Source organism: Magallana gigas, chromosome 2 (genome assembly GCF_963853765.1).
Source record: "Magallana gigas chromosome 2, xbMagGiga1.1, whole genome shotgun sequence".
NCBI classification, from domain to species: domain Eukaryota; kingdom Metazoa; phylum Mollusca; class Bivalvia; order Ostreida; family Ostreidae; genus Magallana; species Magallana gigas.
Genome location: NC_088854.1, coordinates 37,795,208 through 37,821,700, shown reverse-complemented (window position 1 = coordinate 37,821,700; position 26,493 = coordinate 37,795,208). Strand labels below are relative to the sequence as shown.

Here is a 26,493-nt window from a genome sequence, read left to right as displayed (position 1 = left end):
ACAACTTTGAATCCCCTTTGCCTAAGGATGATTTGTGCCAAGTTTGGTTGAAATTGGCCCAGTAGTTCTTGAGAAGATGTTGAAAATGTGAAAAGTTTACGGACGAACAGACGGACGGACGGACGACAGACAAAATGTGATCAGAATAGCTCACCTGAGCTTTCAGCTCAGGTGAGCTAAAAATATTGCCTGATATTTTTGTGGTTTCGAACCCTTAACATATAAACCCTAGATATATAAGGTTAGCTTATATCAGGTACTCTAACCACTGAGCCATTTTAGACACAACAAAGTAGGCTGTTTAAATATTATGTATGACTTTGACCACGAATTTACGGACGTATTATTTTTTTAAAACGTTCAATTGATACATGTAAGTAGCAAATTTAAGTTCTATCTTATACATGTACATGTACTGATGCACAGTCTCAAATATAAAGATTTTTTATATGTTCATATGCCATTTCAAAATTCTGGGTAGGGGGGATTTATCAGGCCTTGTACGCTCTTGTCCTTTTTACAATGAATATTTTGCATAGGCAGATCCAGCTATATGGAAAAGGGTGGGACGTTCCAATTGATGAAAATCAATACGTGTAAAATTCAGTGCTAGTTATTCGATAAAAAAGCAAAGACTTTTTGACAATATCTGTGGGTAAACTCAACAAATATTTATCTTGTCAATAACACGCACACGCATTAAGGTAAGTTCTGCCAATCTTTATTTACCCATGTTATTTCTGTACCATAAATAAATACGGTAAGTCCCTGGCAATGAGAAAGCACGCCTATATGCTAAATAAAAAAATTCACCTACACTATGTAAGAAGCAAAAATTAATCTCACTAATTACAAGAAGCTTTCATAATAACTGAAAAGAAGACGGGGAAATGAGATGGCGGAAATGCCCATTCGGTTTAGTTGTAAAATACAATTTTGAATATATTTTTTTTTCAACTAAATCTATTCAAATATATTATTATACAAGTTTACAAAAGCACAATTTCTAACTATATTCAGTTTTTAATATATTTAACAAAAGATTAAAAAAAAATTGCCTGAAATTTTTGTGGTTTCGAACCCTTAACATATAAACCCTAGTTATATAAGGTTAGCTTATGTCAGGTACTCTAACCACTGAGCCATTTTAGACACAACAAAGTGGGCTGTTTAAATATTATGTGTGACTTTGACCACGAATTTAGGGACGTATTATTTTTTTAAAACGTTCAATTGTTGGGATGCAAAATAATAATTTTAATGTATAGTGGGTCATCTCTCCACTTTTTTGTTGATTGAAATCGGTTTGTTTTCCAATATACCTTATTTAAACTATGAAAAAAATATGGAGCACAGATCCACTCTTTAAAAGAAATTGCCTTGAAGTTCTAAAAAATTACAGTATTTGCAGGTTTTGATACGTATACGCCTGTTTGAGTCAACACATTCCAAGTATTGAACATATTTATAGGTTCAATTTGTTTTTGTTTTTTTTTGTTTTTTTATTATTTTGAAGTTTTAATTCTGAATCTATTTTGTTCTATTTTGATGTTCTGTCGATGCCCTATTAAATAAAAGTCAAAATGATCGGATATGATAAAACGTGGGTATTGTTTATCTGCTAAATAGATGGTACATGTGTAATACAAATGTAGAAGCGATTGCCGTACGTCTTCGGAAACGTTTGAACGGCCGGGTGTGCTAACATCACCCGGCACTAATGCAGATGCAAGATCATATTTTATAGGAAAGATTTGAAAAGTTGTACATTTTCACTATGGTTTACATGTAAACCTTTTTCACATCATTCTTGTAACAGAAATTTCGATTTCTGGAAACATTTAAACAATAAAATGCTTGTGTTCTTTGCGGGTATAAATATAGCTACCGTTTCAGAAACATACATAACCCGCATTTATAAAGGGGTAATATAACGAGTTATTAAAAAAAAAAAAAAAGGCAAAATATCAATATTGTCAACCAGAGCGTAACGCAGAAGGAACAACTAATTTCTCCATATGTGTAAAGGTTACTATAGTGTAAGTAACTTCAATTACTTGGAGGTCTTACCGAGGGGTCAGGTCGAGTTCGTGCTCTCAATGTAGCTTTAGCCTTGATCCATAAAGAAATGATTCATGCAAAGTCAACACAAAAATACAAAGAATACATCATATGAAGTAAATCATACATTGAGTATTATAGCTATACTTAATTATAACTGAAATTTAATTAGCTAAACAATGCATTTGAAAGCATCTAAACAAAAAAAACAACAACAACAAAACAAGTACATGTACGTGTACTCATACGTTAACGTCGTTTTACTCGATCGCGTAGATTACTGGCTTGTCAGTTCAAAACTGTATGAACTACAATCGATTTTCTTCCGAAAATGAGAAGAAAATACCTTGTGTATACATGTTAATATAAGTCTGTGTTTTAAGCAGCAGTGCTTTTTATAAAATTTCAATGTTCTACATGTTAATAATTTAATGAAATAAACACCTGATCCTGAAGAAGAGTACTTCAATAAAATATCGATAGGGTTTGTTCTAAGAAACAAATAACGGTCCGTTGTACAGATATATTTTAAATAATCGATTTTAAACATTTATTCTAGATGATTATAGTATTTAGATTATAGATGAAGAAATCGTCTTTAAATAAGCGTAATTATTTTTCACAATTTATAGGTCCCAGAGAGTGTGGGGTTTCAACCTTTGGACCCTCCCTCCCTCCTGGTTCTGCCAATGCTATTACCCCCAAAAATATGATTTTCTAGGTCTTGTCAACATAAGTTAATTCTGCAATATTTAAATGAGCAATTCACTTTATCACTCCATATTTGTCTTGTTTTGAATTACTTCATTCAGAACGTAATTGGAATTAGCTTAATTATTAATGTCTCTGGTCATACTACATGTAGTAATCCTCTAATTGCTTTAAATATATTTTACCTTTAAATAATTAAAGTGTGTATATCACATAGGCCTAATTTTTAATAATCTATTCGTATTGTTTAAATTCACTAGAAAAGTTTTCCAGAACATTTTAGCTGCTAAAATCAGTGAAGCGTCTCCTATTGATTAAGGTTTTTTTGAGTCCCCGGTAAAATTCTTTGCAAAAATTTTCGGTTTTAACTAATTCGAATGTAACGAATTTACGGACATAGCGAACTGATTTTGAGTCCCGTAGAGGTGAATAATCATAGAGAGGTTTAGCTGAACAACGTGTATGTGTACTTGTACGTGTAGGTTACATTTTATAGAACTACGCGTATCAGCTCACATTACTTTTATTGTTTAGCAGTTGTAACGTGTACCTGTACGTATAAATGTTTTAATGTAATTTTGGATATCCTCTCCTACTAAGTTGAAAATTTTGGTCACAGTCGAAAATTGAGAATTCTGCTTGTGTTAATTAATTTTATTCACATACATCATTGTTTATGTATGTATAATAAATCAACAATTCAAAAAGGTTACTATACAATTTTTCTTCTATAGATTTCAAGGGAAATATTTCAGATTTTTATAATATACAGATAAGGGTATACATATATGCCGCATTGAATATACAATAAAATAGAAAAAAGACTAGTTTACGGCACTATAATAAATAATATTGACAACAAAAAATATAAAGCCTAAATAAAAAGAATAAGTACATAAAGCAAGCCTCTACCTGACCACATGATTGGTATTGTTGAAAGTACAGGTACTAAAAGAAAAGGATGAATATATCCAGACCTGTCCGTTAGAGGTGCTTGTTTAGGTAATAAAAGTTTATCCTTTATAGTCTGTTATAAAAGTTCATCCTTTGTAGTATAATAATAGTAATCATTATCCTATATGTTGAACTTTCATTACAGAAACAAGCACCTGTGCTGTCAGCAGTAGCAAACCAGAGGTGTAAAGGACTGGGGGGAGGGGGGGGATGGACGGTGCCTAAATATTTCCAAATACTGTATGTCTGGGTTTTTTGTGTGTAACAAAATTTGCCGAAGTAAGGTAAATACATGTATGTTAACTTGTTTTTTTGCGTCAGTAAATTATTGCAATTAAAAAAAAATCAAATAAAAAACAATACAAGGTATATATTTTCTGCGTATGGTATATTTTGCAATGTGAATGTGAAAAAAAAAACCCAAAATACAAATCAAAGCAAAATTACTGGATATATAGTAGCATGTACTACAGGCCTATATCAGTTAAAGTGTTATTCCCTGGGCTTTAATTCAGGATATTATTATTACGAACATGAAAATTAAGGAACTTTTGGCCCACTTGCTTTGTTTTAAAACCAATCAAATTTGAGGTTCACTCCAAGAACTATTTTTTAAAAAAATTCCCATTTATTGGAAAAACACACTTTCTTTGGTTGATAATTGACAAAGATGTTTCGAAAAAATAAAAAAAAAAACTATCAGATTTAAAATACAAGGTTCAAGTATAATCATCTGACATGGACTCAGAGGATTATATAGAAAAAAATTTAAAAACACACTATCTAAATAAAAAAATGAAAGAATAATATCTCAATGCAAATGAAAAAAGAATTTAAGGGCAAAAAATTAATGACAACATGCACCTAATAAGCAATATATCTCAATTGTTACCCCGTTTTTACGTGTTGCATTATACATAATATGAGTGATAAGTTTTGACAGATTATTTATACAAAACCCCACCACTTTTAATTTTTTTTAACATGTTTTATATTATGCTTCTACATGTGTAAGTGCATACATTGGCAGCAAACAGACACACAGACATACAGATAATGAGACAAGTATACACTATCACCTTTGTTCTCATACACAGATATATAAGTAGGGGGTCTTATCGTGAAGAGGGCTCGATGGTCATGGCTATTTTTAGACCTTATTGATCTTCTTGAAAAAGTAAACTCTGAATGAAATTATAGGAACCCCCCCCCCCCCCCCAAAAAAAAAATTAAGGTAAAATATATGGATATTTTTCTTCACTTGATAATAGTTAATAGCTAAACAAATTATATTTCAAATATTATATCTTTAAATATTATATATGTTCAATATTAAGGTACATGTAGATCTAATGGTTGATTTCTTGACCATCTAGCATCCTTAAACTTACATAGCTACAACTAAGGTTTCTAAAATAAGTCTTGGCCTAAGCCCCCGCCCTCCCCATCAACCCTCTCCTCAGATTCCCTTCCTGCGAAAATGTTCTGTATCTGTACATGGTCTTAAAACACTTGATCTTTTAAACCACATGGAAGAAATATCAAAAATTTACTTTGTAATGTCTTAATATCAGATTTATGGCAAAATTATACATAAAGAACTCAGAACTTACAGTAAACTTCGAGTTCCCAAAGTTACATTTTAACATTTTCTTATAATGTTGTTTTCAGGGGTTCTTTTTTGGGGGGAGGGGGGGGGCAAAAATGCTTTATAACTAACATAGTCCATGATGTCTCACAATAAAGTTATGACCATGTCTACTTAGTTTCCTTCAGGAGAAACTTATAGAGAATGAGATGGAATTCTTCTGGTTTGTTTTTCCATGCAGCGTGCCCAGCTCCTTTTATCATGTGGAGTTCATCATGGTCAGGCAAGTTCTTCAAATTGGCTGTAGATACTGGACCAACAGATCTATCATTTTCCCCATAAACAATAGCTGTTGGAATCTAAAATATATAAAAAAAATTGTGAGCTTAACTTCACCTACAGTATTATGATAAAATCAAAACAAGAGGTCCAGGGGCCATATCGCTCACCTGAGCAACAAAAGCATTAAGCATCAAAATATCTTGACAACTACCAATAGAAGATCTTGCTCAAAAGTTTTTAAAAATCTACCGATTTTAACCAACATATTTTTATGGTAAATACCAAGCCCCTTTTTTTGTTTTAGTATTTGTAAGAAGATTTTTTTCTATTTCTATATAACCATCTCCCCCCACTATTCTCTAGGGAATCATGGTTTGATCGGTTTGATCAAACTTAAATCTGCACAACCCATGCTTTTACTCAAGTAATGATAGAAATTGGCACATACCGAAACTTTATCATTTATTACCAATATATATTCAAACAATAAACAAATGGATGAATAATATTAGTATACTTACATTTAGACTCTTGTACTTCTCTGGCGAGTAACTTTCCGTCTGAACTGGAGCTATGGGAATGAATCCCGCGGAACGCTTCGATACATTTGCGGGGTCCATGAAGAGGAAGGGCAGTGAGTAGCTCCCACTCATGGATGGACTGACAATGACGGGAGTTCTCAGATCCAAAGCAGTGATCAACTTCTCCAGGAAAAGTCCCCTGTCTCCGACATCAACCTTCTGACTTTTTGAGTTTTTACCTGTTCAAAATTTAAAATCAATCATTGACGTGCAAAATATAATTTAATCTGTCATTCAAAAATCACTCAGAATTTAGTGATTAACTATTAAAGACCAATGCTCACCACCACATCAACCCAGTTATTAACTAGAGATATCTACAATTATAGACATGCATGGTTTAATACCAGTAGGAATTCCTCATCAGTCATAAACTTTGACAGTCAGTGACATATGACCACTCTGAGCTAGGCTGCAGTCATTACTACATTCGGTGGTTTAAAATCGACTAAACTTTGTGTTTAACTGCTGCAGCTGACAAGGAAGCAAATACACTCTAATTCAGTACTATACTGTAGATTCTTTATTAATTGACTGTAAGATACTTTAAAATATCTGCATATAATCGCGAGACGCATCCCTCAAAGATTTTAAAATCTACCTCTTATTTCTTTGAGCTAGCGCCGCGAGCTTAATTAGCTTATGAGAAAAAAGTTTGACATTTGTGAGTTTATTGATAGAAAACATCGGAATCACACAATTAAATACTTGTGTAAAATAAGGAATCTACAGTAAAGTACAATCATTGTATAACTATTCAGACTCTATTATTTTCAATTAAAGTAGGTATGGTAACAATCTCAAATTCTTAATTCTTGTAAAACTTCTTCGTGAAACCACTTACCTTCTGGTAAATCCACTGCGACCGGTTGGTATCCTAGAGCAGAAAAGATGGCCAGTGTGTCTGTTTTCTCCCAGTCTTCAGACGAGAATGATTGTCCATGAAGAAACAGAATATCCCTGCCCCCAAGCTTGGGTAAAACATCCCGATAAACTATCTCCACACTCTACAAAGCACACCAAAAACTTTGACAAAGTACCGGTACATTTATGCACACAGTTAATGTGTGATGCAAACTGCGTTACAAAAACCATAGCGAGGCGTGCAGTTACTGTGTTTCAGAATGATTAAAAATATTGCATGGAAATAAATTTGCTTATAATATATTATAACATATAACATATTAAACCATACATGGATGTACACGCTACGTCCGATGTCGCATTGCATTGAGTGATGATACTTTCTACTCGGTGTATTTCAATTTCAATTTCAATTACGATTCGGCCAAAGATTCTGATCGGTGCATTTATATAGACCCGCCCATTTATCAAACACATGTAGTAAACAGGTAAACATGATGCTAACACGTGGAAACGAATGTCGGAGAAAGAAAAGTTGTACTTGCAAGTTAAAATAATTACATGCAGAGTTATTTGAGAACAAACGGGGCGATGTTTACGTACATGTGAAAATAATGTTAAGTGAAAAAAAAACAACAAAGAAAAAGTTATATACTCGTATATTCGCTAATCAAGGGTCCTCGGGGGGCATATGCATTAAAACAATAAAACAACATGATTATAACAAATAATTGATGAAGTGTTGTCTTGACTGCAAGGGGCACCTAGGGACAATGCCAATTGAACAGTCAGTGCAGTGTTAGCAATTTGACAGTCCCGCCTTGTACCCCATGCAATCAACACAGCTTATGAATGTAAAATGATAAACACAAAATGAATACAATGCTACAAGATATACTTGTTAAAATCATATTTCATTGTCCTGAATCATCTTACATATTTGAGTGTCACAGTTCATATTTAATGTTCATCAGCGCGCATTGCTGATAGAACGCATTGCTGTATGTATAAATGAGTGCATGTGTGAATGTTGTGATAAGTCACATGTTTTTCAGGTTCAGGTATATACATGTATGTCTCATCGACCAATGACGGACGACTTTTAAGTCATTAATATGAATGCGTACTAACTTCGTTCACTTTTTAAGCGAAAGTCCCGCCAAATCCAGTTCCCACAGATTTTACCCTTTACAGCGTTAGTTTCATGTACCAATGTACTCCTGATCTTCAAAGATTCAGCATTCCATTTATTTTTTAAAGTCCTGGATACCTGGTAAGATCACTGTTAAACATATAAGTGTAACATCATATTCAGTGATACTGTCGGTAAATCATTGGTATTATAATTGGGAAAACCATTGTGTTTGAAATTTAGTTAAATTTATAGTACATGTAATTGTCTTTCGTCAACGTGTGTGTGTTGTGTTGTGAATGTGTTTTCTATGTGTCTTTTCTTATACCATAAAAAAGCATAAATAAGCACGAAACCAGACTTCGATCGTTATTTCTTTAACGACCTTGTGACATGAGTAAGAATGTCAACGTTTTCATTGGTCATTAGCCATATGAGCTTTTCGTCAGTGTCCATCAAAGTGCTTACAATATTTCTCTATTAACTTATATAAATAACTCTTTCCTCCTGAGCATGACTACAGATGAATAAAAATGTTTCTCATCATTAACTTAATCATTGTTGCATCTAAGACAAAACCTTTCAAGCAGGGATGGCGCGCATACATGTAGGCCTACAGATTGGACTTCGCTCATTGAATAACATACCTTATTCAGCTTATTGTGAAGAAATAAGTCAGAAACTGTTTGGTGAACAAATATATTTTACGTGACCGTTCATATTGTACCATTTGTGAAAAATCGCATGAGTTGAACAGACTCTTTTTCCTCACAAAAAGATTGCTGCAAAACGTAGATCCACGAGAAAATTCGGGTTGACACGCCGTGAAATCCATTAGACGTTCAACAGCATATGTCTTCACTTATAAAACATCCATTTTAACAAGAGCTTGGACTTTGGTTAGTTGTGTCAATGGGCAATGTGACGGAGGCATGTCTATTTCATGGATGGCCATTCAGCCGCCATTGCTCTTTGAAATCAACAAGATTTGTCTGGCTTATGAGTGAAAACTACGCAGTCGGTGTATATGTTTCACCTGAAACCAGCGTCATTTTAACTAGTTTTGACGCAAGAAAAAGATATGACATCCTACTGAAAGTCCAAGGCCTTGTTAAAATGGTTCTAAATCTGTACTGAAAATCTTTGAAACATCGTCACCAGCTCCGTAAATTGAAGAAGTGTGGTTTGTTCATATATATGTAATAGGAGATCTTTAAATTAATTAACCCCTTCTTAATTCAGTTCATTGGGATACGAGGTTCCGTTGCCTCATTCATCATAACACGTAAGACAAATAAAGTTTTATATGTGTATTAAACAAAAAAATCATCAATAGGCAAATGAAAAGAGGAATGTAAAACCCTATGGTTATTGAAAAGGAGTGGTGGACTTTAAAGCTGCTTGGTCCGATTTTTTTGTTATTACAGTATCAATTTTTTTTCATACAAACCATTTATGTTAGGAAGTTATGGACTTTCTTCTATTTACACCAGCAGAATCAGTCTCCTTTCAAAGTTAGAAATATTCAAAGTAAATAAAAATAATTTCTTTTTGGGCAAACGAAAAAACAAACCAAAGTGCATCACGGGAATGTTTAGAAAAGGAAACCGTTTGGTTTCGTCCCCCGAATGATTCGGGTTATTCAACCCGCATGCTATGCATCGATTGTAAAGATAGCAAACTTCAGAAATATTAGCAAACAAAACGTACACATGTTTATTTGTAATTTGTCTGATCATTTCGACCTTTATTTAATGCGATGTTAAAGTCGTAATACAACCATACCCGTCTCGTCGTCAGGGGTGAAATTTAACATGAGGCGAAATAACGCGGTACCTTTTAATGTCGTTTGTTTGTTATCAAATTTTATCCGTATTTTTCTTCATTGAAATTTAGCTAAATTGACTGGAAAAAACTGCTGCAATGGCTATTATAACACATATACTAAGCATAACCATCGTTTAAAAGCGTGCATAAAATTTGATATAAAATCGGACCAAGCAGTTTTAATGTAAACAATAAATAAATAAACTAATTAATATGCTAAGAGTTACTATAGAAAATTTAGTTCTTGGTCAAATAAAAGGAAAAGAATATCTACTAACCTAGAGAGGTTAGGGGCATAAACAGTTCATTAGAACTTTGCCACCGACTCATCAGATTTCCGAGAGTGTTCGTTATTTATAGGAACTTTACCCAATCAAAAAGTTACAAGATATAGATGTTAACCAATAAAAACTCTTGTAACAAATACGGTTAAAGAAAGTAACCCAAACCTGATCGAATATGATGGAAATAGAATAAAATTTACGTAAGTAATTGTTGATTCTATTACAAATATAAAACTGTAAAATGGCGACTCGATCTGCACATGAATTTTAAAATCCGAAGGTCGATTAGATCCAGCGTGTGTGAGAGAAAGTCAGCGGCAAGCAAAGCGTCGGTTGACATCAGTAGTAAATATTGTCTGATGAATATTGAGGTACATGTAACAAAATTAATGTTTCTAAAGACTGAGTTAGTTACAAAAGAAGGTTAATCACAGACCAGTCCAACACTGAACACGTTTGTGCTGTAAATTTCAAGTTTTGCATGTGTACATGTTTGAAAACACATGCACACTTGTAGAAGTGTCATTGATCAGTTGAAGTTAAAAAAAATGCAATATTTATGTAAGATTAATTGTCAGTATCTGTTGTGAATTCTTTGGAATAAGCTACTATATAAATAGTGTCTGTTAAGGAGGGTAAGAATTGAAATTGACACCCAGAGAAAACCATTGTCAACCGACGCGAAGCGGAGGTTGACAATGCTTTTTGAGGGGTGTCAATTTCAACTCTTACCCTCATAAAAAGGCACTCTTTATTTGATTATACTGAATGTCTTAATCTTAAAGAAAACTTAACCGTTTTTATATCTGAATGACATGAAATCTATGGCCAACCGTACGCGCATAGTTTACGTGCATGTAACAATTTGTTGTGTTACCCGTTGCCAAGTGTGTTGCTAACGCTTAGGGTTATAGAACGGATTATCAACTGCGTCTTAACCAATCAGATTTCAGTATTTAACATGAAAGTATAATAAACACAAAAACTGATGCGTTAAAAATGATTGAATGCATTGTGCTGAAAAATGTAATAGGAAACCTGTTTAAACAATGTATTTTTGGCAATTGTTTACACAATTAAAACAAAAAGCGATTATTGTGAGAACTCTTAGTAAATTATTGCAGTGATTTAGTTTGTGCAGTCCTAATACAGAATAAACAACACAGTTGGTAGTTGATGCATAAATAACAATACCGCCATAAAGGTAAAAGTGGGCGGGTACTAAACAGCCAATGAAAATGCTTTTTTATAAAACTTCAACTTGCGAGCCCAATAGTACGAAAGACGAAAAGGGTCACATAAAAAAATATTTTATCTCGTAATTACGAAAAAAGATCTCATAATACCGAGAAAAGATCTCGTAATAACGAGAAAAGATCTCGTTATGACGAGTTAATTATTTCGTAATTACGAGATAATATCTCGTTATTTATCTCGTTATTATGAAAAAGATCTCGTTATAACGAGAAAAGATCTCGTAATAACGAGGAGATCTTTTCTCGTTATTACGAGTTCATTTACTCGTTATTACGATAAAAGATCTCGTTATTACCGGTTAATTATCTCGTTATAACTAGAAAAGATCTCGTTATAACGAGTTAATTACCTCGTTATAACGAGAAAAGATCTCGTAATTACGAGAAAAGATCTCGTTATTACGAGAAAAGATTTATTCAAAATGTGCATTTCTGAAAACACCTCCAAGTCGACTGGTTCTCTCTTTTTCTTTCCATAAATGTTTATTCAATTCTGATTAATATTTAAATAACAACGGACATTATTCATTAATTTTTAAATACAATGATCGGATTTTACATTTAACTTATATGAAAAAGTGGAAAGAACTTTATGTAATTCTGCTTTTCATCTTTTTTATAATAATCCCACTCCGAAGTAAATACCAGGTAGCCCTTGTCGTAAAAACACATCTCTATTGTTACAGATGACTTTAATGACTATGTAGTTTCAATCATTGATATACATGATTTACTAGTAACTGGCTACTAGTAACTGGCTACGAGAAGTAAGAAAAGCTAGCTACTAGTAACTGGCTACGAGATTAAATAAAAGTTAGCTACTAGTAACTGGCTACTAGTAACTGGCTACGAGAAGTAAGAAAAGCTAGCTACTAGTAACTGGCTACGAGATTAAAGAAACTTGGCTTCTAGATACTTCTTACTGTCCATGGGAGAACACATACCAAAGATTTCTATTTTTGTTCTTAAGATGTACATTGCACTATATCACTGTCAATTGTCAATATATCTCAAGTAGCTGTTTATATAGACTGAAGATATATGCCTGACTTGCTAATATCAACATTCTGCCGATTCATCCACATAATATTACCACACAAATACTCAGATATCTCTCTTTATGTAGTCAGCCACTTGTGCGTTTCGTTACAAATATCTTTATTTTTTGGCTGACTACATAAAGAGAGATATCTGAGTAATTGTGTCGTAATATTATGTGGATGACTTGACAGAATGTTAATATTAGCATGTCTGGCATATATCTTACATATATATATTTAGCTACTTGAGATATATTGACAAAACTGCCAAAAAATGAAGATATTTATAACGAAATGCACAAGTAGCTGACTACATAAAGAGAGATATCTGAGTAATTGTGTGATCATATTATGTGGATGACTTGACAGAATGTTGATATTAGCAAGACTAGCATATATCTTCAATCAATATATACACAGCTACTTTAGATATATAGACAAAACAGCAAAAAGATAAAGATATTTGTAACAAAATGCACAAGTAGCTGACTACATAAAGAGAGATATCTGAGTAATTGTGTCGTAATATTATGTGGATGACTTGACAGAATGTTGATATTAGCATGTCTGGCATATATCTTCAATCTATATATACAGCTACTTGAGATATATTGAAAAAACAGCCAAAAAATAAAGATATTTGTAACGAAACGCACAAGTGGCTGACTACATAAAGAGAGATATCTGAGTATTTGTGTGGTAATATTATGTGGATGAATCGGCAGAAGCCAGCTACTAGTAGCTAACTTTACCTATCTTCATACACAACCTATATGTATATTGAAAATAATTGATTTTGTATATCAACATTTTGGAGTCTGAAAACAAATAACATGTATCCTTCTTATCTATAAATACGGTAGTTCAATCAATTCATTGGTCAATCTGCTTTACTCCTTCTTCTAAAATTTCTTTAAAACTGATTGGTCAAATTCTGAGTATGCTACTAAGCGATGATTATGCTAAGAATATGTATAATAAAAGACATTGCAGTAGTTCATACACTTTACATAAAGAGAATAGAATAATGAAACGCGCCATTTTAAATAGATCTTTCTCGTAATAACGAGATCTTTTTTCGTAATTACGAGATAATTAACTAGTAATATCGAGATCTTTTCTCGTTATTACGAGATATTTTCTCGTAATTACAAGATAATTAACCACTCGTAATAAAGAGATCGTTTCTCGATATAACGAGATAATTAACTCGTAAAATTTGTGGCCCTATTCGTCTTTCGTACAATAGCGTCATCACTCAACGCATCAGTTTATCGGTCGTAGCGTGTACACCCATGTACGTTGGGTTTGCGATAAAACAATGTGATAAGGTTTAATCTAAGCTTCCTTGTCTACCTTAAATCTTACTATGGTGACCCTATCATCTTTTTAGATCGATTTTTCAACCTACATAAATCTCATACAAATTGAATGACTTTGTTTGAACATAAATGCTTGTGCCGGTACTACTTGATTCTCATTTTAATAAGGTATCTAAAATACAACAAAAATCCAAATCTACGTTGTTGTTGTTTTTTTCAAGGTAAAGCCAACAGAAACTCAATATGATATGGTGGTTAAAGGATGATAAAGGGGGTATGTGTTGTGGGAAAATAAGTCGTAATAGTAAAGTACATTTTGTAAACTTTTCCCAAAATAGTATGAATCATATAAACAAACATTAAATCTAATTATCAATTACTGGGGAATCATCATTGTTCGAGGGGGGGGGGGCAATGTTCGTGGCTTTCGTGGGTAACCGTTGCCTACGAATTTACATCCACACAAAAATTTTATAAGAATTATCTCGATCACACTACTGACAAAATTACGTCCCTATGAAACAGGAAAATTTTGGCATGGCACGAACATTGATCGAATACAAATAATTCCACAGTAAGCATCTATTCTGTTTGTTAGGAGGTGACTTTTATTTGATAGCAATCACATAATTACATACCTGTCCATCGTTTACCTCCACCTCTACTCTGTGAGTTTTAACGTCTAGAGTTTTAGCCTTGTCTAGAACAGCCTGAGATATCTCGGTCATCTCGACATCTGTATTCTTCTTTGCGAGGAATGTGTTGAAGTATTTGTAGTTGTTGAATACGATGATCCCGACCGTGATAGTCAGGATAAGCAGGACCACTGATTTGTTGATATGTATGCATATGCCGGAGGGACTCGTTTACATATTATCTCAATGCAGCTTTAAAGACCAGTAATTGGGTATAAAAGCAACCAATCGGTGGAAATGGTGGAGAATATGAATTTTCTGGTCACATTCAGATCTCGATTGCAGCACTTATTTTGCAAAAATAAAATATCAGCTTTTTTATTATCATTTGAAAATAGTTGCGCCAGTTCCTCTCATCACTTGGCATTTATTAGATGAATTCATTTTATTTATAAATGCTTATTTAATCTTAATTTTGGCTTCAAAAATTTGAAGCAGGGCTAAATTTTGAATTCCTGATCAGAGATTGGCAGATTGTGGGCGTGATCTTCATTTGTTATTGTTTTCACCAGATGTGGGCTCACTCACATGCATATTTGTGATTGCGCCAAAATGAACCAATACTGTGTATTGGTACACATGCATTTTCTTGTAAAAGTAATGAGATATTTAGTTTTACTCACATTTATTAGTAAATCCATACTTTTTTCAACACATTTCTTTTAATTTTTGAATTGTTAGTGAAGAATATTAATCCTGCACACATCATAAAACTGTTCAACTATTCCTGGGTGAGAGAGAAAAAACAGGTATAGCCATTCCTTACTATAGTTTTGCAGCTTATCAATCCATCAAACCCCAAACAAATGTCTTTACACAAAAGAGTTCATTGAATTAGTTTAAAAAAATTAAACACTTGATACTACATGCACACTGTCTTCAGTCATTTGCTACACATGTCCTTCGTCAGTTTCATTGCTGTAAATGTTTTACCCTGACCTGTTTAGCATTTGATAGGTAAGGAAAGGATAGCCTTAATAAAAATTTGCGCTAGTAAACCAAATACATGACTACTAAATTTATAGATAAAATCAACTATAAATTAAAAACTTGCAGAATATAATAGTTAGTTTTATAAATTATTATTTTTTAGTTCTGTACAGTTAAAATGATTTAAAAACCCTTTCAGTGCCTCAATGGCATGGCACATTGGTAGAAAAGTGCGGGAGAAGCATCCATGAATTGTCACAGTGAACTTCATCATATTAATCCCACAGGTGGCCCATGTATGGAATGTTGTCAGGATTGGGTAACCAGCCTCTAACACATTTTATGACACAATCTGGCATTATGTCTCTACGATGCCACACTAAATTTCTGAACATTGGGTCTTGTTCTAATGCTCTCCGTTTTTTATGAACATAGCAAGGATGATTCCAAACATCTCTATGATACATCATTGTCCAAAATCTTTTGTATATTTCTTTACGTAAATTTCTATTTCTTCTGTGTTTTGGATGAGTGTCAGTTTCCCACCACAGCTGCCTATTTACTTCATCGGTGATGCATGGTCTACAGAAACAATATATGCACTCTGTACTAATAGGATCCTGTTGAATTCTAAAATGTTGATTTACTTCCTCATTGTTGTCATTTATTTCTTCTGTATGATCTTGTGAGTCAGTCTGAGTTTTGGCATCCACTAATAAGCTACTATCAGAAATGACTGCTGAATCAAAATCCCAATCAAAATGATGGAAAATACCTCTTATATTTTCTATCTGGTCATCACTCAATTGCATTAAAACCTGCTGTTTCCTTGCCATTTTCAGATTTGAGATACTGTCAAAGTTTTCGCGGGTAAATGTCAAATTACTCTGATTTAATACCCATTAGCAACTTTAGCCAGTGCAGATGCCAAACAATGATAGAGGAGGGGGACAAAGAGGAAAACCTTTACTAACACCTACTAGTGTAAATAAATTAGTAAACACCAGTTAATGCAAATATTTTTTAACTGTTTAATGTTTAATGCATTTTTTACTTTTTTCTTCATTGGGATGGGAAAATGGAGGAATTATATGTGTAGATATTAAACATTTAAAGATTATTTGAAAATTTATAGTTTTTTTTGTTTTTCCTGACATCACCTTGTTTCCCCCCAGAAAGGGGGACAGAATGGGTAAGCATGATTTTTCTCAAAGTGTCAAATCACAGGACTGCTTCATTATTGATCTAAAGGGGGGTGCCTAGCTATTGAATTGAATATTTTAATCACTGTTAGATATATTTGGTTTCGTTGTGAATATAAGTAAACTCTAAAACTTTTTAATATACATGTAGTAGATTTAAAACGAAATAAATACTTTGAAAAAATACAGATCTATTATAACAAATAATGTCCCACATATCCTCCATTAAAAATGGACCATGCCAATGAATTCTCAAATTAGTTTTGAGATTTCATAACCACTTTGTATTCTCTTCCTTCTAAACTAACATGGATATTGATTCTAAAAAACGCCCACCCTTATTCAAATTATCTATTCCGGGGGATGACCAAAGAAAGGATTCGATATTATCACTACTTAGTAATGTCAGAATGACCCTATTAAAATATAGATAAATCTAAATATTTACATTAGCAAATATGCTCCATTATATAAACCTATAGGATAGCGTTCAATTCTGTGTGAACTTTTTCATGACATCACAATGATAATCGCACGCGCTTATCGTTTGACGGTTGCAATATTGTAAACGTAAAAACATCGTTAAATAACAAGTCTACTGAACGATTTGCCATTTTCAAACGTACGAAGGTTGTCCAAAAAGTTCGTTGAAACGTACTTTTATTCAAAATAAACGGCACCATTATCAGGAAAGTATTATAAGTAAGTATACAGGCCGCATGGCACAGTCTGACGTTGAGTTATAACGACGGTTCTATAATTATCGCTTGTGCTACTTGTGGATAAGTAAACTCGAACTATTTTGAGGTCTTTCTTGTTTCCTTTATCGTTTGTTTTGTTTCTATCGGTGTTTTACCTCAGTCGACACAATTTTAAGATGGCGCGCTGTTCCGTGCGGACAGCTGACGTCGCTTTTTCAGACGTTTTTATAAAAACTGTAACTATTCATATCTAAAGAATCAATTACAAAGTGTGGACAATTTTTACGCTGGGCCGTGCGTACTTTCCGCGACCCTGAGCTAAAACCTAAAGTAAGCTTTTCTGCTCACTTTTTGTTCGGCGTCCGTCTGTCTGTCTTCCTGTCTGTAAACTTTTTACAAATTCGACTTCTTCTCCAGAACCACTGGGCGGATTTCAACCAAAGTTGGAACAAAGCATCCTTAGGTAAAGGGAATTCAAGTTTATTAAAATGAAGGGCCACGTCTTTTTTTCAAGGGGAGATAATTAAAAAATCATTGACAATTTGTTGGTTATTTCAAAAATCTGAAAAACCATTTGGCCAGAAAAGCTGTAACTTGAGTGGAAGCATCATCAGGAAGTGTACATTTAAGTTTGTTCAAATCATGATCTCCAGGGAGGTATGGTGGAGCCACAATGGATGATCGAATTTTTATATAGGAATATATAGAGTAAATGTTTCAAAATCTGTAACTGATCATCCAGAAAAGCTGTAACTTATGTGGAAGCATTCTCAGGTAGTGTAGATTCAAGTTTATTATATTATATATCTTGTTATGTATATACAAAATGTAGAGTAAATTTTTAACAATCTTCTCTAATAAAACTGATCAGCCAGAAAGGCTGTAACTTGTGTGGAAGCATCCTCAGGTATTATTGATTCAAGTTTGTTCAAATGATGATTCCCCAAAGGTAGGGTGGGGCCCCAATGGGGGTGTCGGTTTTTTGATAGGAATATATATATATATATAAAACATTTTAAAGTTCTTCTCAGAAACCGGTTGGGCAGAATAGCTGCTACTTGTGTGGAAGCATCCTCAGGTATGGAAGATTTAAGCTTGTTCAAATCGTGATCACCAGGGGTAGGTTGGGCCGCAATTGGGGGGGGGGGGTGGAGTATAAAAATTTTACATAAGAATATAAAGGGAATTTTTTTTTTAAATCATCTAAAACACAATTTGTCTAGAAAAGCTGTAACTTTTGTCGGTTCAGTTAGTGTAGATTAAAAGATTAAAATTTTTCAAAATTTTAATCTTAAGGAGTAGGATTAGACCACCTTGGGGGTTGGTTCCAATTTTACAAAGGAAAAATTTGAATTATTCACTTGTTTTAAAGCTCTAATGTTATTAAATACGGTTTTACTTTGTGCAAGCATTTTGACATATTATTCTTCAAAAAATTTTAGACTTAGGCTTCTTGACAATTCTTGACAATTCTTCAGTCTCATAAGGGGTTCAAAGTTTGATGTAAGTTTATAATCCATATATAAACAGTTGTTTAAGTCTGGTCATCTTCTCGAAAACTGCAATGCCCAATATGTAATATACCTGTAAAATCATCTGTTACAAAGACTCAATGATAAATATAAGATTTTTTTAATACAGGATCTATAATTTTACGACATTGCTCAGATATTTTGTATATACATACATACAGCTGGTTTTATTATGTCTATTGTTTCTCAGGTGAGCGATGTGGCCCATAAGCCTATTGTTCTCTAAGAGGTCTTCCCCTACATATGTCATATTGATATAAAAGCAGGGGATTGGAGTCTGTGAAATATTTCGGATAACCTTAAGGCTCTCACATTTTTATTAGAAACACATGCATGTGGTCCACGTATTGCCGTCCTTTTTTAAACTTGTATCATACAATGCAATACAATATTGTACAACAAATGATACGATAAAATAGTACATCATATCATACAATATGATAATGATATAATACAATATTTTATGAAAGGATACAGTACTGCATCATATCATATAAATATTGTATCATATGATATTATAGTCTGTCATACTTCACTACAATATATATTTATTTTTAAAGATCATTACCATTTCAACGATTATATAAATATATACAGTGGAATATGATAATAACTGTCTTCTAAAGGTGATGCCTCTTCTAAGTGAGCTATGCAATCTGTGGTTATTTATGTTTGATGAATTGTTGACAAATTTGACTACTTAGAATAATGGGTGAGTTCATATTTTTATAGTGGTACCAACTTTTAGTATACTATCGGTGCAATTGAATGACAATGATACCAGTTTTACCGATTAAACCTGAACAGTTTTACAAATACTGATTTTACCAATATTACCAATGGAAATCAAATGGAAACTTTGGTAATATTGATTACAGTTTGAATAAAGATATTCAAGCAACAAACATATTTTACTGCCCTAATTATCTCTAGCAAAATTTTAATCATATGTTGCACCTCAGTCGTCATAGTTATTGAGAAAAAATCGCTTCCCAAAAACCGGGATCTTAATGTCTTGATTTCGCTGCCATGTTTATAACTAGTTGTGACGTTAATCATCAGTACTTCCTACTCTATAGATCGTCTGCGTATACCATTGGCAAAAACCTTTGGTACCTATGACATGCCAATGGTAGTACATTTTACCAACAGTAACTTTTGTCTATCAACGGCGAACTAAACGTACCCAATATCTGCTTTGCTCATTTTATTTAAGCCACTAAAATGCAGTGGAAACACTTGATAACTAATTTAAGATGTTATCTTTAAAAAGGACTTTGTATCGTAAATGTTTCAACCATGCATGTATCAGTATCGCCTTATCGCTGAAAGGGAGATGTCGGTCCGGTCCTCATTTTGCACCTGTGCAAATAAAGCAGATTTGAACAAGAAAGTATCAAATTAATAAATTAATAAGGTAAAAAACTATTTTTATAAAAGTGTTTTTATTTCAGGAAAAACAAATTAAATCAAAGATCTATTGAAAACATATATCATTATTATTATTTTTTGTACTTTCATAATACAATACTTGTTATGCTCTAAATATAGACACTTCCCATCTGGTATTTGTGGAATTCAAAGCGAAACTTAGAAAGGTAATGGTTTTATGTCATACTTATATCTTTAATACTACAGTGAGTACTATTAATGGGAATGTTACAAAAATTTACCAAGTTGTCATATATTTTATTTTAATTTTCGTAAAAAGCATATGTGCTTGTGGACAGGATACACCATCACCCAAGCATAGATTCCCGGGTCTTAATCTTTTTTCCATTAAATTATTTATTTTGTGACATATTTCTAAAGTAATTCATTCTTTCATTCCAAAAATTTACTTAAAACAAATATTTTGAAATTGTATCATATATATCGATGCGTATTTTTTTCAAAATGGTTGTTTTGAGTATTTTTTCGGAATGAATGCATAAGTTATTTCAGAATAAAATTCCATAAAAAGTTAATTTCATAGCAAAAATGAGTAAAGACCCGGGAATATATACTGGTGGGGATGTCTATCCTCAAGCACCTGTGTGCAAAAAGAGGCCCATGGGCTACATCGTTTACTTCGTATCCTTTCTGTATCTTCTTTTATGAAATCTAAATTCATACCCTGCTGTTTTGAAGAGGAATTATACATTATTCAAACATAAATATTTACATCATCCATGTATAATTTCCTCTTTTTCTTACGAAAAAATATAGTCAATTCATAGCTCTACCAGCTAAACTGAAATTTACACGCTCCATTTATCGATTGGTCTTAATCTACAGCGGCTGAAAGTGACAGGGCTGAAATTGACACGCCCTGTTTAACGATTGGTCTGAATCTACAGCGACATAAGTAAACTCACGGACTGCACGAAATAATCATGATGATGCCAGACTCAGTCTCACAAGAGACGATTTGGCTGTTTCTTTTAGCTAACGTACATGTACTTATGTACATTAACAGTAAAGTGAATTTTACTAACTTTTCATAATCAATTTATCAATTAGTTAAATAAAGATGTTAATAGAAACAATAAAATGCTTTCTTTGATGATTCATGCGGGTTATGTATTTTTCCTGCAATGTCGCTACCTTCATATCCCGAGTGAATCACCAAAGAAAGGATTTCATTGTTTAAATATTTACATCCACCAAGTATGATTCCCTTTATTTCTTACAGAATTGATTAATAATTCATAGCTCTGTAGAAACTGACAGGACTGAAATCTCTACACGCTCCGTTTGTGTGGAAAATCCATTTTAAAGTCAGCAAACTATAATACTTAACAAAAAATTATATGTGTGATATCCACAGCATATTGCTGAATATACATGTGTCGTAACATGACGTTTTGGTCTTTATGGTAGGATTTCAATACCTCCGGTTGCATTGGATTTCCTGTAAAGCCTTAGAATGATGTGGTGTCTGTCGAAAATCTAGCGATCTGTGATAAATATTATAAATTCAAAATAGCTGCTTTATTGTTTAGGACATTGTTTTCAATTAACCTTTCAACGTCATAGCATATTAATGCCTTTCAAAGTTTTAAGTGTCGTACTTAGATATACTAGTAATTAGATAACTTTTAAAAACTTCATTAACAATAGCATTGATATCTTGGTTAAACTATAATAAAAGACATATTACAACTTTGGTAAAGAAATACTAAGCTGAATCTTTTAAAGAAGTTGGATAATTTAAGCTGAAAATCATTATATTTAAATTGCTTCATTGGAGTATTTTTTATGATCAGCCAAATTTTGAAAGTAGGTTATTTGAGAAATACAGAACTAACAATTTTTTCTAATGTAAATAACGCTCGTACCATGTTTTAAGTTTGTTGAATATACTAATAAAATTCTATTTCAAGTAACTTTTCTTCTTGCTAGTTCGTTAAAACCCGAAATAAACAGTATATAGTGCCTGATACCTTCAAATCTGTTTGAAACCTTGTAATTTCTATTCAGCATTCAACATGTATGTGTTAACATAACACAGAGTTGTGGGCTCTGTATCTTGCCTATAAACTAAAATCAAAGTACAGAAAGTACTGATATGAGCTGATTTTATTCAGTTGTGAATATAAAACATAAAATATGACCTGACGAAATGAGGAATCTATGTTGGATTAATTATAACTTAACAACAGCCTCGCTAATCGCTTTCCAGCTTTTGCAGCAATTTAATATTGTTTATGCGGGGAAGCAGCTTATTGAACGCTGGCGAGGGAATATAATTTATTGGACTACTTTCTTTATCGTTCGTACCATTTGAAATCTGAATACATTCATTATTATTATTTATAAATAAGTCTATTTGAAAAAAAAAACAATGCCACTGAATCAGGCTTACGAATACATTACGTCAAATTTATCGATTATTTTCAAGTACGATTTCTTTCAGCGGTGATGATTTTGTGATAAGGTCCAAACACTGTTTTACTTCCGGTTTGCCTGAGTAAATGAAAGAGTTGGTTTAAAATCAACTCCCAAAAATGACTTTTATTAACTTTCATCTCCCAAAAATGACTTTTATTAACTTTCATTTAAAAAAACATCAATATCTAAGTCAAATTAATAAAAACTTGAAAAACGATTACATTTTAAGATTTTTGGAGCAAATCGTGACCCTGCCAACTAACTCAAATGATGCATCAATTACTAATAGTATCTAAAAGAAATTGGCAAAGGTCACAATTTAAACGCCATCCAATACAAAATTATTAATAAATTGCAAACAAAATAAATAATGTAGACAGAACTGATGGTAAGCAAATAATTTGCTTCTGAGAAATTCTTTAATATGTTAACATGCGACAAGAGACAAACACACAGTGACCAATAAAAAATAAGTAACTTCTTTATAAGAACTTTTACGGAAGAGAGCTAATAGACCAGAGTTTAAGTTATGTTGGCTATATGATCTTTTGGATCAGAAAAGGTCACAATTAAAATCCAAACAAGACTAAATTTTAAAACTAATAGTTAACAGATCCAATGCTTGAGCAATCACAAATTATCATGTATATTGATTTAGAAGTAATAAAACTTTTTAAGAAATTAACAACGTTATTTAGTGAACATGGCGTTTTGAATAGCAATTGCTCTGTTGGCATATTCCATGATGCGCACTACCGCATCATGGAAAATATGTCAGCAGAACAGTTGCTATTCATAACGCCATGTTCACTAAATAATCGTTCTTTATTACTTATATTTGCATTTTAACCGTTGCAGATCCCCTGTATTAGACCTTGACATTTAGATATTGCATAAAAAACCGTTCAGACTGTAATGTATTTTTTATTGTTTAACTCACAAAAAATTTCTTCACAGAATTAATGACGTTATAACAGTAATTCGTTTAAAATGTTAATATAAGACATGTATTAAATGCACTTGCATTTGTATTTTAAGGAGTTGGAGAAAAAACAAATGTATCGTATAGTGGTTAAACGAGGCCGAGTACAGTTCGAGTACGAACGCTTTCGCACAGCGTTTTATTTGCATTGTGACGTCATCTTTTTGCTTGGTTGACGCCATTGCGTTATGGTTTCAACTGCAGATATTCAGCGAAATTTGTCGAAAATAGCTCATTTGAGGCGTAAAATCAATATTATATTGTAGAATAACCATAAATGTCTTGAAGTATAAGCTATATTAGGGCTCGGTTCGAAAACTTGAAAACCTGAAGAGGGTTCTTACCCCGCCTAAATATAGCTTTATACATGCATTTCAAGACAGTAACATGTATTTTATACTAATGACCCTTGATATGTGATCTTATACATACATCTATTAGTTCACCATCTCTGCCTTTGTCAAATAAAAAATAGCCATTATCTGACAATCTTGAAAATTGGGCATACAAAAATCAACTTTGATAAGACCCCAAGAACAAACCAGGAGGTAAAATGTTTGGGTTTTTTTACCATTTGATGCCTTTCAGCAATACCTTTCATATGTAGAACAGAAAAAGAAATCCCTAGGGCAGAAGTATTAAAAAAAGTTAAAAATGCGCAAAAATGATACATTTCAAGCAAAATCCCATAGGGTCCTATGTTAAAAATTAATCAACTTTGAGATGACCCCCTTAACAAACGATGTGGTAAATGTCTGATTTTTTCATCTTATTAATAAAATAATTATTATTTCAGTAGAAATTCATTAGAAAATCTAGGGCAGAACAAATTAGACCCGGCCTCGTTAAACCAAAATTTAGACCCGATTTTTATAAAAAGGGGGAAAAAAGTATCGATTGTTATTATATATAACGTCATTGAATGTCAATGACGTCACACCTTTATTACGTCTTATTACGCCAAAAATATTGTACACAAATCAATGTATAGTTAGGAGAATTTATCTTTCCTTGTACATTGAATTTTGTACTTAAGGAATGAAATATTTATTTGTTTTATACGATAAAGAATGGTTTGGGGCATTTTACGCTTTATAAACCGTATTTAAAAGCGTAAACAGTTTCAAACCATTTTATATCGTATAAAACTAATAAATCTTGAACTCATTGCTTATAATTTAATATTAATACTTTTCATTGTAGATAAAAACGGTCATTTGACCTTTAAAATGACGTAAAATTGTAAAAAAAAAAATTCGAACGTAACGCCAGGCGTATTGATACGTTTTTGACTTTAGTCTGAATATGACGTAGGCAACATTCTTTATACGATATGAAATAATTTTTAGCCAATCAGAAAGCGCGTTACAACCAGAATTAAATTATAAAAAAATATAAAAACCAAACACTTTGGTTTTATTGGGGCAATTTTTATTATACAACAATAAATAACATTTGTAATTGATGAATATTAAATATGAATAACACTAAAATACCTTGTATTGTATTTCAAACTTAAGATAATTTACACAAATATTTTTTCATACTATTGAATGAACATCGTCTGAATCAAAAAGTATTTATGAATATCGAATAATATGCGGCAAAAATATCTTGGGACAGACTAAATTTCTGCAGAAATTACACACCCACAAACAGGGACAGGGGCATGGATAACGTTTGTAATAAGAATGCAAAAATAAACAAATTAAAAAAAATATGAACCAGGAAAAAAAAATTAAAGGTACAAAAAAAAATAATACTCTATTTATCGTCAACACGTTTGACCAAATTCAACACAAATTATATTTTACAGACGGATCAATTCTCTCTAATAGTAAAGAACGGTTTTAGGGGGAAGCAAGTCTATGCAGGCATATTTTGTAATAATTTTTTAAAACTCTCTCTCTCTCTCTCTCTCTCTCTCTCTCTTTCTCTCTCTCTCTCTCTCTTTTGAATGTATAAACTCCGCCTATCGAAATCTGATTCGACAAGGTTTACTCAAATCAATTTGTTGAACTTTTATTTTGGAGTGATCGCCTTTCAAAAGATTGTGCTAAGTTTACAATATAGACACTTCTTATCTGCTCTTGACCATGTTGGTTATACAGCGAAACTTCATCAAAGGTAATGATTAATTCAATGTAAAACTCCCATTTGTGTATCAAGATTCGTCTAGCAATACCTAACGAATACCACAGGTTTATTACAAATCAAAATATCAAACTGTTGATAAAATTAAAACACGTATTTATAAATTTGATCTTATAGAATCGACATTGCATGATCAAATTAGTTATTACCCTTGAACGTCACCCATATTTACTTAACTGAAATATGTATTTCACGTTTTCAATACCTTAAACGTGATGTGGGTTCCTATTCATTTGGATGCTTACATATATTTATACAATAATATTACAATATGCACGCGCCTTGCCAAAATAGCAATCAGACTTCTGAGAGACTGCTCGATTAATGATCATATGTAATTAAATGAAGTTTTAAAAAACTTTTCTCTTATAGTATCACCATTGTTTCTTGTTTTGCGTGAATTTATTTATTATCATTATAAACATAGGGTGAAGCTGACGGAAGTGTTTTTCTGCTTAATGTATTTATCTTTTTGAGCCAAAACAAAATTTCCACTTTTTCTTATAAAATACAAATAGTTGA

The 26,493-nt window shown here is 32.5% G+C and overlaps 1 protein-coding gene across 1 annotated transcript in view; it reads right to left on the bottom strand.

The window, feature by feature from the left end:
- Window positions 1-3,415: 3,415 nt before the first annotated feature.
- Window positions 3,416-26,493, bottom strand: part of LOC105322132 (protein ABHD14A-like) — a 47,628-nt gene continuing 24,550 nt past the window's right edge. Inside the window, exons 2-4 of the mRNA XM_066076412.1 lie at window positions 7,022-7,184; window positions 6,118-6,356; window positions 3,416-5,673 (exon numbers count right to left, since the gene is read on the bottom strand). Coding sequence (XP_065932484.1) covers window positions 5,485-5,673; window positions 6,118-6,356; window positions 7,022-7,184 — 591 coding nt within the window. The 3' untranslated portion in view covers window positions 3,416-5,484. The remainder of the gene's footprint in view (window positions 5,674-6,117; window positions 6,357-7,021; window positions 7,185-26,493) is intronic.